The following is a 13,686-nucleotide window of genomic DNA, read 5'->3' on the forward strand; positions in this document are numbered from 1 at the left end:
AGGAGTGATGGATTATGCAGTGCAAAAAAACCCAGCCTTTGTAAAACAGAGTTACTAGCTGACAGAATTTAAATAGAAAATCTATGATTTGTTCTCTTATATAGCCTTAGTTCCCTTCTTGACTTCCTTCTAAACTTCCATTCTGTTGTTTTTTCCATCTAAAATTATTCTCAATTCATCATTTTTCTAGCCTCTCTTACAAAAATCTTAGGTAGGCATATTTAAAGAATAGTCATTTGTGCTTTCTGTAGACATTATTTTCCCTCTGTCTAAAAACTGAAAATGTGATGATTTTTAGGGAACATTGACTAAGTGGTTTAATTCCTCTATTTTGGTTTTGGTCTTGGGTGACGAAGATTTCAAAACTGACAGCTAAGGGGATTTTTCTCTTGCATCTCAACTGTAAAACTGCTGCTTTGAAGTTTGATGGTCCTTAGAGTGTTACTGTCTCACAAAGAAAAAGTGACAACAGCCAACAGTATGGATGCAGCCAACTTAATTCAGATGTCATCTTCCAGCTCTTTTAATACCAAAGTGTCAAGCTCATTTTTATGTCCCTTTTTTCCTTTTTTGCAGGAAGATCATTGCTCCACTTGTAACTCGTCATGGGAAGTTATGGTCCAACTTTTGGGGTGCACTAAGCCCTGATGGTTATTATGCTCGATCAGAAGATTACGTGGATATTGTCCATGGAAATAGAGTGTAAGTTATCTTAAGTCAATCACAAAAGTCAGATATACCTAATATACTTTCCTTGCTCCATAAATATTTATATTTTCCCTGTGAGTACATAATTACTGAACTGTTACCATTGGCTATATTCCGTGTTACTGGAGAAATTCAATAACTTTCTTCCACTTTTTTAATGGTGTCTGAAATGGAAAGGCATACAGTGGATTCTATATAAGGGACTTAGTACTGTTTGTTTATATGATTATTTCTGGTCAGAGTAGGAACATATACTATTAGCAGAAACCGAAGGATTTGTAGTTTGTTTGTTATTGTCAGTTTCTACAAAGAGCAATTTCAGTGTCGTTTTCATTTGGATCTCTTCTGAGGATTATTTTGTTTCATGGGCGATTTGAACAATAACCATTTTTTGTTACAACATTATTCAGTATATATTGTGCCTTTTACATGCATATCTTGGCTTAAAGACAGAGCAGTTGTGAAAGACTCTTATTTTACATGCACTAAGTTTACCACAAAAGTTATATACTTCAAAATATTTTGAACCCAATCTCCATATGTCCCAGTACCCTTTTATATTGACCTGACAGTGCAAGAAGGCTTTTATAATAAAAGTGGTCTATTCTGTTGGTTCTATTTATTTTTTTCCAGATCAGACGTATAGTGGTGTTTATTTCTTCTGTAATATTTGCTATGAAGTACAAATTGAAGAATTTTTATATGGATAGGAGAATAGAGTGAACTTTTTTCTTCTTAGAGAACTGGATCTGGGAAACCTGCAAATCTGCAAAGCAGTATATTGTACTATAGAGATACCTATTTGTTGCTGTTGCCCCAGTTTACATAAATGCCAGCTGCAGTCAGTGGGTATCAGTGTAAAGAGGTTAATTCAGATGTAGGAAGCTAGAATAGGATAATTTAACTAATATGAAATGTTTCACTGTTTTATGCTTCTGGCCTAATATTACAATATAAAGGAATTTGATTGATAGCCTTGACCTGCTCTGAAAATAGACAGTATTTATACAGCTAAAACCCAAGTTAGAGAATTTGGCCTTGTTTTCTTCATGATGATACTTCATCACAATTGAATTACTGACTTCATATAGGGTGTGGTTCCTTCAAGTCCAGCTGTAGTTCTTCAGATATCTTGGGAACTTTTTCACTGTGCTTGCCTTGAATTTTGTTTGGATTGGCCAATAAAAAACAAAATACTGATTTTTATTTTTATTTTTTCCTTAAAAAAATAAAATAAAAATTGCAGCTTTCCTTGTCTTTAAATTATCTTCTTTGATTTCTTATTTTACAGAGGGATATGGAATATTCCATATGTGGCTAATATATACTTAATTAAAGGACAAACTCTCAGGTCAGAGATGAGAGAGAGAAATTATTTTGTTCGTGATAAGCTGGATCCTGATATGGCACTCTGCAGGAATGTCAGGGAAATGGTAAGGTCTGTGTGTAATGGCTTGCTTTTAAAAGGATTTCTTGAAGGCTTTTTTGTGCATCATGCAATACTTGATTTACTAGAGCTTTAATTGTTATATTTCTTATTAAAAGTACTAGCCAATTTTTGTGTGGAGTTAACAGATTTATCGTGTATTCCTTCATATTATTGAATAGTGCACTAGGCCACACGACGATACTTATTTAAGTATACTTAATAGTTATATATACATTAAATCATCATGTTTGTTGGCACAGTTGTATATTATGAAAGATAACTCATCAGCCCTCCTGTTATGTTTATAATTTATATATTTATATACAACACTAATATATATAATATAAATATATGATTAATATAACTACATAACAACCATTTATACACACAATTTAGAACATCTGACAAAGTTAGGGGAAACACTGTGTTTGCATATTTAAATAAGAACACTTTAAATTTGACGACTGAAGCTGTAGATACAAAAATTGTAAGTCATTTTCAGAATGTCAGTAGTTTTATTGAAGTACACAAATGATGTGTGTATTCTCCCTAGACCAGGGTGATCAACCCTCAGCCTGCAGGCCAGATCCAGCTTCTGGTGCCATGTCATCTGGCCAGTGAGCTCTCCTCAGGTCTGGAAATTTGGTGGCAGCAGTGCCACTACTCCCCTTCTTTGGCCAAATTTTTTGGACCTGTGGAGGGCCCCGGGCCCTGAACGCTGGATCTGGGTGCCCAATCCCAGTGTGTAGGGCTAGGTGGGGGCAGCACCAGGACCCAATCCCAGCACATGGGAGTAAGGGGAGGTGGTGGCGCTGGGTTCCAGGGCCCAACTTGGGCATGCAGGGATGGAAGGGGATCAGGCCCTCTGGGGTCTGATCCTGGCTTGCAGGGCTTGAACAGGACCACGGACCAGCCTCACATCAATCCTCTAGCTCATGAGGCCAAAACCTTGAGCATCACTGCTCTAGACAAATTAAAATTTTACTAAGATTTACGCTATGTGCTGTTTTCCATGCTATGTTTTCAGTGATATAAGAAGATTTATATGCATTACAAGGGTATAAATATGTAAAATCCATATTTGTACTGATATTTACACTAGTTTCAGAGCAGAAACAAGTAAGAGCTAAACCAGAGCTATTTCCAGACATTATAGCATTGAAAAATAATTTGCTGAATTGAACAAGAAAAGTTGGCAAGTATTCATTTTTTATTCCCTCTACAGTAAGGCATGATTTTGTTTGTTTGTCTTGGTTCTTCAGAATGGCCCAATCAACGTTCTTTTGTTTTCAGCCCTTTCAGTGCCCATTATTGTAAACTATGCTTCTGACATGCTTGTGTTTTGAACTAATCTGACTCCGTGGCTTGTTGCAGAATTGCCTTCTCTCTTTCTCGTTCTCAGCCTGAGCTATAGGATGGGGTGGGATGTGCTTGTTCTTGTATTGCAGCAGCTAAATGAAGAGGCTGGTGAATACAGCTTTAACATATATATGATGAGCTTTGCTTGGTGTTGCATGTTGTCCATAAAGGCTTTTTCAGAATATCAGCTTTAGATCAAAAAAGGCTGCTATTTATTTAATTTAAATAGGAAACCTAATACATAATCTGACCAAGAGAAAGACCATACAATGGTCAACTGATGTGATACTTCTCCTTCATTTTAGACTTTACAAAGGGAAAAAGACTCCCCTTCTTCGGAAACATTCCATATGCTCAGACCCCCAAAGGTGTTGCTTTATTTATTTTATTAATTGTTCTTACATACAGTACTATTCTACCAGAGGAACATCTTTCTCCTCTGTCCACTTATCTTCCTATCACATTGCTTTATCATTCTCTTCAATATTAAAATTCAAATTTTCAAAAATGGCTGATGACTTTGGGTGTCTAACTCAAGATAGCTTTCCAGAGTGAGTTCTCTTAGGGCTAGAAATAGATATCACCAAAGGAAGCAGATGAGCTGTGCAGTGGTATGTCACAACATACCTGATCCACTTCACTGATTGAAACGCACATCACAATTTGTCCTGTCCTTGATGGTGCAGAACAAGGAGTGATGTGATCTACCTACTTTCCCTGTTCAACCAGACCTGTTCCATGAGGTGACAGGGGAGTGGGTCCGGTTGAGAGGAGAACCCCACGATCGCCACTTAGAGAGGCACGCTGAGATTCCCTGGGAGATTTGCCTTTCTGTAATTGGGGAAAGTGGGAAGGTGCTCTGGGGGTCAGAGAGCCACCAGAGCAGCCACCCAAGGTGGCTGGAGAGTAGGAGCAGCTCAGGCAGAGTTGATAACTGCCACAGAGCTAATAGGTGTCTGATTCAATAAGGAGGCAGAGTCTATTGCACCATTTTCACCATTAATTTTCCTTGGGTGTGGCACAACAAAGGGTAGTGATGTGTATTAGCCTGCTATTTGTACTTCCATGAAAACCTTTTATGGCAGCACAAGTGACATGTCAGGTGACATTTGTTCCTGTTTTTAGTGCTTCTTAAAACCAGGTTGCTTTATAAATGGCTCATATTCTACACCCAAAATTGACTCAACCAAAATCAGCAATCACTTTTGAAGAGTCTAAGCTAGTGTATTTCAAATAATGGCTGTCTCAATGAAATGGCAAACAAAGTTTCAGGAAGTGAAATACCATGGTGTGGTATGACACTGTGACCAGTGAACATCCTTTAAAAGATCTTTATTGTCCTCCATGTACGCTACCTGTTTTAAATGCATTTTCCCATTTTAAGTAAGACAGAAAGCTCTGAAACCTGAAAATACTTTTAAGTGTCCCTCCCCTTCATACAGCTTGATTTTTTTTGTGTGTTTCTCTAGACTATGCTGATGTAGTACTAAAATAAAAATGGTGGAAGATAATAGTGACTTGGGCCTGGTGCATTTTTATTATATAGAGAATTATTGAAACAAGTTGTTTCGGAAACCCCCACATCATTCCCCCCCCCCACTCCTTTGCAGCTACTTGATAAGGGTCAAGAAATGAGCACATGTTGAACTCATTTGTTAGCTTGCTGGCAGTTTAACAGTTTTTTCAGACCTGAATATTAAGATACTAAATATGACAAAACAAGTGAGAAGGACTTGCTGTTATGCAGACCTAATATATAGAAAAGCTTTCAAAATGGATGCTTTAGCGGGGGAAAAAAATATAGAAAAGTCCAATTTCTTTATAGTAAAAAAATATATTTTCTGCTAATTTTACTCCAGGAAGCTCCATTAATATTTTTAGCTTTTATTTATGAAGCAATTTAGCAGCACATTTTAATTTTTCCTCCTTATCCTATTGAAGTGCTCAGATGTCACCTGTCCTTATCTCAATCCATAACGCACATTTTATGTTCAGATAGATGTATTTTATTTCAGGTCAGTTCATCAAAGAGTTAATTAATACTCTGAAACAATGCAGAACTGTAATATTAGGTGTCCTGGCACTGCCTCATCTGTTCTCTCAAAGTTCACTTATTTCACTGTTTAAATCAGAATCCCAGATTTTGTCATCACTATTTAGCCGAGAAAGATCTTTTCATTTTATTTGTGTACAAACAGGTATTTCCAGTGTTCTGAGCACTTACTTAACATTGTCCTCTTAGGTTACTGAAGAAAAAAACTATTACCTTTTGTTTTCCTTTTCTAATTGCATGTTTTTGCACTATTATAAATGTATTGGTCTAATTGGTTAGAAAATAAATGTCATTTAATTTTTTTTTAGCAAATTTAGAAAATATTTGTGCAAAATTTTAAAAATTTCTAAACATGTCATTGTGGATTACAATAAAGCATGTCTAGGAACTAATAATACTGGCTGAGATCAACATCAGTCCTTTGAGGGTTAAATGTATTAAAATCAGAAACAGTCAAAATGTACATGTATAAACAGGTGTGTACAATAGATTTTGAACCTAAAGATTGTGTTTTTAATAGAAAAAATGAGAAGCTAAATGTTATTCTTACCTTTAGTAGGACCACAAACATTGCTAACATTACTTTCTTTGTTTGATATAGGGCATCTTTATGTACATTACCAATAGACATGAATTTGGAAGACTTATTTCAACAGCCAATTACAATACCTCCCACTACAACAACGATCTCTGGCAAATTTTTGAAAATCCTGTGGTATGCATTTCATTGTATATGAAGCTATTATTGGTTTTTATAAACCACTATGTACTGATATACTATGTATATATAGATATACTTTTTTAACATATAATTGAATAATATCAAAGTGCTACAAATCTGTTGGTGTCCACCCTTAACATCAGGTCAGTGATGCCATATTATGCAAGGCATATAACTGAAAATCTGAAAGAAGAAATGTATGTGTGTAGGAAATGTGGCTGTGAAAAGCCATGCTTCCTAAAAAGGAGGATCTAGAGTTAATTTGCAGATATACATGAAAACCTGTAATTTTATTTATGGTCTGAATACAAAATACATTTAAAGGAATTAAAGTATTAGCATACTTTTCAGCTTCTATGCAGCTGTGTTTAAATTTTTTTAAATGTACAAAACAAGCTTCTAATTTATTCAAATAATTCTTTTCAGGACTGGAAGGAAACCTATATAAACCCAAATTACTCAAAGATCTTCACTGACCAAATAGTGGAACAGGTTGGTTGCTAATAATACTAGCATGAGATGCACAAAAACCCAGATGTTTTATATAACATCTTTGATGTTACAGTAAATTGGCATAGAATAATTGTTTTAACAGCCATACCACAGAGCTATGATCATAGAGCTGTGGAGATTTAGAGGTCTGGATACAAAACTGGATATTGCATTGTGAAATTCCTTACAGTTGAGCTTAGCAAGACTTGTGGTTTTCAGTAGTTAGATGGGAAATGTCAAAGGAAAACCCAGATACAAGAGAACACGGTGCTTATGACTCATTGGGAAGGAGGCTCTCCTCCCTCCTGAATTGTTGCTGAGCCAATACCCCAGAATATTGCTATGGGACATAGTATGGATGGAAGTACTGTTTTCCAAATAAATATTAAAACTGATGTGCACAGCACTTGAGATCAGAATAACCACACATTACAGCAACTTAAATAGTCTATTGCCTGACAAGTTGACACTAATCACTCAGTTCATGCTAGGGTTGAAGTCCTTTTCCTGTTGATGTTACAGCAAAGCTTCCATTAATATCAGCAAAGCCCCTTTCATCCCACAGGTTGAGGTGGTCATTATATGGATTCTCTTTCACCTATAGAGCATCTAAATTGACTTAAGTGCCTCAGTACAATTCTATTCCACCTTGTTCAAGCCGCTGAAAATCCATAAATTCATCTACTTTTGTAGACGATCATCTGACCCTTGAGTGAGATGCAAGAAAAAAGTGGGGAGAAGACCAACCCACCTTTTGTTGTGTGGAATAGAATCGCACATGGGTGATAAGTCTGTTTACATACCTAATAAGTGGAGTAGAACCTGGCCTTATTAGGCCTCTGCATATACCTGATAGCTGGAGTTCTATTTAATGACTTTTTTCAGAGTTTAGCCTTATATGACAGTGCCACTTGGGTGGAGAAGGTTTTTCAAAATTGCTAATCATTGACCTAAATATATTCCTACTAAAATCATTACCTGCCAACTGCAGGAGAACTTATAAAGAGGTCAATTTATAAGAAGAAATGAGATGTTTAAATAGGTTGGCAGGAGAAGTCTAGGGTTGTGATTGCCAAACCATATTGGAATATATTTGGTCCAGTTGGGAGACTTCAGAGTTGATCTAATTAAAACATTTATGAGACCCTAATAAAATCAATCCTAATGATATGGGAAGTCTTAAATAAGCATAGGAAGATAAGGTTTATTGACCCTTGAATATTATTATACAGACTTTCACCATAACTTATTTGTCTTCAAGTGATGTTGACAGTAGTTTCAAATTGATAAGAACTCTGCAGGAGCTGCTGAGAATATAATAGTGTTGAAATGCTTATTTGTAGAACTAATACATCATTGTATAGAATGGAGATACATTTTAAAATGTATTTTTGAAAGATGGCACAACACATGCTTGTCAGATTTAGTACTCTCTTCCTGATAACATTAAATTGAGGGATGGTGAGCATAAAATGTAAGATTTTATTCTTGCACATATTGTGGTTGGGCGTTTCCTGCTGTTAGGGGTTTATTGTATGTCTGTTTGTTTGTTTTTTAAGAGGGAGTGATGGTTGCTGTTCTGGAAGCCCTTGGGTTCTCACTTCAATCCTTGACCCCACTGGGACAAACTTTCCCCTGTGTACTCTATCCACATTATCCAATAACTATTGAATATAAAGGGAAGGTTCTCAGCTTCAAATGGAGCACTGGAGAAGGGCTTTATAGGATGTGTAACCTGTGGTGTGGTGGTTGGAGCACTGTGCTGGGAAGTTAAAGAGGCTCACATTTCCTCTGGGTAGTTCCCTGGCCAGTGTGTTGCTTAATAAGCATGTAATAAGATATGTACATTTATACATCTACACTGCACAAGCTGTGCAAAAGTGCCAAAACATATTTATGTGCAGGGCAAGTGCTATTTAGGAGCTCAAAGGATAATAGAATTCTGTCCCATCTCTGATCTGTCAGCATTTATTTAAACTTTGACTTTCACTTTCAGTATTTCTTTTCTTTTCTCAAATTTTAGTTTAAAGGGAACCTAGCAGAAGCCAAATGTAATGGTAACAAAAAATCTACAAATATTTTACAAGGGGATAGGTTGGGATCAGTTACCTGTTGAAAAATTGTGAATGTTATACAACCTAAAATAATTAACATTTTGTAAGTTGAAGAGGTACTGTGTTTTTCCATTGTAGTTAGTTTTTACTTCCAATGAAAATGCAGTTATGGGTCAAAAAATTATTTCATTACTTCAGTAGGCCTGAATTCTGACTTTGTATGTAAATAGTGACATTCCGTTAGTGACCTGTATAGCACATTATTGTGTTTAACAGTTAAAAATAGTAAAAATGATCACAGTAACAAATGACTTCTCACTGATGAGGAGGTGGGTGTTTTTTATAGCCATGCCCAGATGTCTTTTGGTTTCCCATATTTTCTGAAACTGCCTGTGATGAACTGGTAGAAGAAATGGAACATTATGGACAGTGGTCAGGAGGAAAACATAAGGTAAGCCTCGCCTTTTGTGAGCAAACCTGGCAAATAGCAGTTCCTTGTGAATTTTAGTATTCTCAATAAAACTCCTTGATTGGAATGTACAATATACCTGCTCTGCCACTACTGAGCATATTTTGACTTTGCGATTATTTGTTTATTGATGTAGCCAAGCTAGTTTTAAACTTAGAGGAACTCAGTGTGGGTTACCTGCTTGGGTATGTACTAAACTTCTCATGTGGGTCTTGCAGTCTGCTCCAAGGTCTGTGCTGCTAATACTACACTGCTAGCAGTATCTGAGCTAGCTAGTTTAAAGTGATCTCAGCTATACCTTCAGGAACAGTAGTCCCATATCTTTACATCCATAGTTCTCTAGTTTTTTCAAACAGATTATAACTTGAATTATATATGTACCAGAAAACTGCTTCTCCTATTTCAAGGCCTGTGTTGGTTTTACATCAGGATAGCCGTATATCTGGAGGTTATGAAAATGTCCCAACTGATGATATTCACATGAGGCAAATAGGATTGGATAATGAATGGCTGCATTTCATTCGAGAGTTTATTGCACCAGTAACTCTAAAAGTCTTTGCTGGCTATTATACCAAGGTAAACATGTCATTATTATGTTAATTAATGGTTTCAAGTAGATAATTTGCAATTAATATATATTTTTAATTAATCCTAACCTTTTCTTTCTCAAACTAAGAGAAAGTTGTACGTAAATAATATAAGATGACTATCAAATCTGTACCTTGACTGAAAATTATCAAAACTTGAGCTATAGTGCCTCACTTTTATTAGAGAAATGCAATATTGTTGTAATTGCTTCTCTTTCTATTTGAGAATATTAATGACGGGTAGTGTCCAAGTGATGTTGTAGCCATGATCATCCAGGGAATTATGTAAAAGGCAAAGATTTTTTTGTGGGTGTGATGCCTTTTATTAGATTAACTGGTTGGGGTAGACTTTATAGACTTAATGAAAGCTTTTGAATGTCAAGCTTTTGAATGTAAAATACAAATTCTCCCACTAATTAACATTCCTTTGGATTACTATGCATTTGTTTCAGGGACGTGCACTGCTGAATTTTGTTGTAAAATACACTACTGACAGACAACGTTCCCTTAGACCTCATCATGACTCCTCTACATTTACCATCAACATTGCTCTAAACAAAGTGGGAGAAGATTTTCAAGTAAGTCTGGCACTTATTCATTCAACTAAAAATTGCTAATTTTGATTGATCTTTCCCTTAATCATTTCCATGGTTGGGTCCAAATAGATGTAGTTTGGATCATGTGAATGAAGAAAAGACAGCACAGATTGAAACGTGAAGTTTCTGGGCTTTTGGGGTCGGGGGATAACTAGTAAATTTGCTGAAAAATAATGTATTGGAAGGTCTGAAACTATTTGAAATTGGGTTGACATTGGCAAATTTAGATTGAAAAAATGCAGGGGAAAATTAAATACTGAGATGTTTTATTTCAGTGCATTTTAAGTAAGAATTGATTTCAGAAATAGCAATTTGGACCTTTCCAAAACAGTTCTTTTTAGGTCTTTATTTCAAAATGACATTTTGAATTTAGTATAATGGGAAAGTTGTAGCTATGATTCTCCAGGAAATGTCTGAGGGGCAAGGATTTTTTTTAGTTATTTTTTTTATTAGTCCAATTGTATAATTGGGAGAGCTCTGGGAAAAGTTTTTGGTATCTGATCAGAAGCACAGCACCCTGAAGGAGCGCTTGTCAGGACTTTGTGGCTACAGGAGTCTCTGTAGCTCCCTTCCCACCTCCAACTATGTGCTGTTACTGTTGCACTCCATCAGTCTGTAACACTGCTCACCTCACAGGTAGGCAGTAAGGCTGTGTCAAATGTCGCTGTGTGTTTTGTTTCAAAGCTGTTTTGATGTGTTTTGAGCTCAAAACAGCGAAATCGAAATGAAACAAATGCCTTCAAAACAGCTTCGAAACAAGGGCACTCGAAACATTTAAAAAATTTCAAAAGGTTTTGAGTTTCAAAGCTGGGCTTACTTGGTTTCAGTGCTGGTCCCAGGCGGCAGGAGCAGCCTCCTGTGATCCGACAGGCAGACTGGGGGCCTGCACCCTGGGGAGGGCTGCAGGGCTCTGCCGGACACCTCCCAGGACTGCAGGGGGCCCTCGATCTGCCTGCCAGATCACAGGAGGCTGCTCCTGCTGCCTGGGACCGGTGCTGGGTGCAGCCCACACCCAGCACTGGAAAGATTGGTGATGCTGCTGGCTGCAGTGAGGAGCAGCAGTTTCCTGTGATCCGGCAGGCAGATCGGGGGCCTGCCCGCACCCCCGGGAGGAGTCCGGCAGCCCGGGGAGCCTGTGGGGGGGGTGCGGCCCTCCAGTCTGCCTGTTGGATGACAGGAGGCTGCTTCTGCCACCTGGGACCTGCAGCAGCACCAAGCTTCCTGGTGCTGGGTGCAGGCTGCGCTCAGCACCGGTCCTAGGCAGCAGCAGCCTCCTGTCATCCGGCAGGCCATCGGTCTGAGGCACAAGCAGCCTCCTGTCATCCGGCAGGCAGATCGGGGGCTGCGCCCCCGGGAGGAGTCTTACGCAGCCCTCCTCGGGGTGTGGCCCCGGATCTGTCTGCCAAATCACAGGAGTCTGCTGCTGCTGGCAAGTGACAGTTTTGCTTGTCAGCACCTTGAGGTACAGTTTCCCAGAACTCTCTGTACCTATCTCCTTGAAACTTGGTAGGCTTTAGGCCCTCAGAAGGGGCTATCCTTCCTGCAAGTTTCATATGAATCAGGCTAGAAATGACAAAGTTATAGGCAGTTTCATGCTTTCCCATTGTAGCCTATGGGCGAAATGTTGAAACAGTTTTGACGAAATGAAACAGAACACTGTTTTTGAACCCAAATGAAACACTGTTCTGTTGAAACAGAAGTTGAAGCAAAATGGCACATCCCTAGTAGGCAGACAGTACTCCTTCCTTGGGGGGGCTGTGCTAGGGTAGAGGGATGGTGGGAAGATGGTTTAAAAAGGGATAAGTAACTTGAAAATGAAACTAAACATTTTGTTTTGGACAGAATTAAATATTTGTATCCATCCAAAATGAAAAATTTTATTTTATCTCTGCATTTAGATAAACTTTTTCAAATATTTAAAACTGATATTGAAAGCGAGCAGCTATGCATCCCTGCATGCTGTAGCACATGCAGCTTTACTTTCATTTTTCCCTGCAGAAGCTGAAGTGACAGCAACTTCTGTTACTGTATTTCTTCTATTACAACACTGCCCTCCCCCTCCAAATTTTGAGGGAAGGTGCATGTTGTAAGCAAGAGAATATGGTAATTAGGAGTAGAATCTGGCCTTGGATTACTTACTCTAGTTAGAGCAGCTTGTTTAATTTTTACCCACTAATGCAGTGATTCATAGGAACAGCTGCTTCATAGGTACTGTTGTGCTGTGACGCTCTGGGGTGCTTTGAGGTCCTTTCAAGGGTCCCGGGATCTCCCGGGGTCAAAAAATGCCCCCATGCTGCAAAGTAGCAGTGTGGGGAATACCTTCTTGTGCCAAGTATCATGGCATAGACAGGTCTGTGGTGCCACGCACTGCACATCCACAATTGTCTGGGTATGCCCAGAGATCATTCTGACCTGTTGAGGTCTTTCTGAGTTGTTTGCAAGAGAACAATCTCTCTCTTATTTTTTCTGTAGTGAAAAAATGAGAGAGAGAACTTGAGAGCTGGTGTTTTCTGAAGGGGGACTCAAGTCTATCAAGGTTGAGAACCGCTGCACTAAGGCATGCAATACTTTCTCTAGGCTTATGGTTAAACGATTATGAAACCTGCTTCACTTAGAAAATGCTATTCCTGTTCGAGAGCTCTGATTTGAGAAAGCAATTAAAATGTGATTCAGTACTACCTGAGCTATATTGCTTCAGCTCTAACCTTGGGTGAAGCGAAGTTAAAGTTGGTATAGGTTTCCTACAGGCCTGTGCTCCTGAGCAACAGTTTGCCCACCCCTTCCCCTCTCCCTCCACATATACCCACTTTTGAAACTCTTCTCAATGAATGTTTGTCCATTCCCCTAGGGCAGGGGTTCTCAAGCCCCAGTCTGTGGGCCAGATCTTGCCCATGGAGTTGTCATCTGGCCTGCAAGGCTCCATGCAGATCCAAAAATTTGACAGCGGTTGAATGATGGCCACTCCCCAGCTGCCAAATTTCTACACCCATGGGAGCCCCTTGGGCCAGATAGCATTGCCCTGCATGTGGGGCTCAATACGGATGCACAGGGTCAGGAAGAGGTAGTGTAGAGCCAATTCAGGCACACGCAGGCTGGATAGAGGCAGCATCCCGGGAGCATGGGAATGAGAGGAGTTAACGCAGGGCCTAAAGACTGAGCACCACTGCCCTAGTCTAATGTTATAACACTTTCAATAGTGTTTCTGAAAGGTGGTGTAC

General features: G+C 38.6%; 1 protein-coding gene across 4 annotated transcripts in view; it reads left to right on the forward strand.

The window, feature by feature from the left end:
* PLOD2 (procollagen-lysine,2-oxoglutarate 5-dioxygenase 2) overlaps window positions 1-13,686 on the forward strand; it is a 99,127-nt gene that overhangs the window by 83,120 nt on the left and 2,321 nt on the right. For 3 of the 4 annotated variants that reach the window (XM_025209644.1, XM_025209645.1, XM_025209642.1), the window contains exons 12-19: window positions 577-702; window positions 2,000-2,141; window positions 3,802-3,864; window positions 6,151-6,264; window positions 6,697-6,762; window positions 9,163-9,267; window positions 9,715-9,861; window positions 10,325-10,450. In XM_025209644.1, coding sequence (XP_025065429.1) covers window positions 577-702; window positions 2,000-2,141; window positions 3,802-3,864; window positions 6,151-6,264; window positions 6,697-6,762; window positions 9,163-9,267; window positions 9,715-9,861; window positions 10,325-10,450 — 889 coding nt within the window. The remainder of the gene's footprint in view (window positions 1-576; window positions 703-1,999; window positions 2,142-3,801; window positions 3,865-6,150; window positions 6,265-6,696; window positions 6,763-9,162; window positions 9,268-9,714; window positions 9,862-10,324; window positions 10,451-13,686) is intronic. The other variant, XM_025209643.1, reaches the window with a different exon arrangement.

This window comes from Alligator sinensis, unplaced genomic scaffold (genome assembly GCF_000455745.1).
Source record: "Alligator sinensis unplaced genomic scaffold, ASM45574v1 scaffold39_1, whole genome shotgun sequence".
Taxonomy (NCBI): Eukaryota; Metazoa; Chordata; order Crocodylia; family Alligatoridae; genus Alligator; species Alligator sinensis.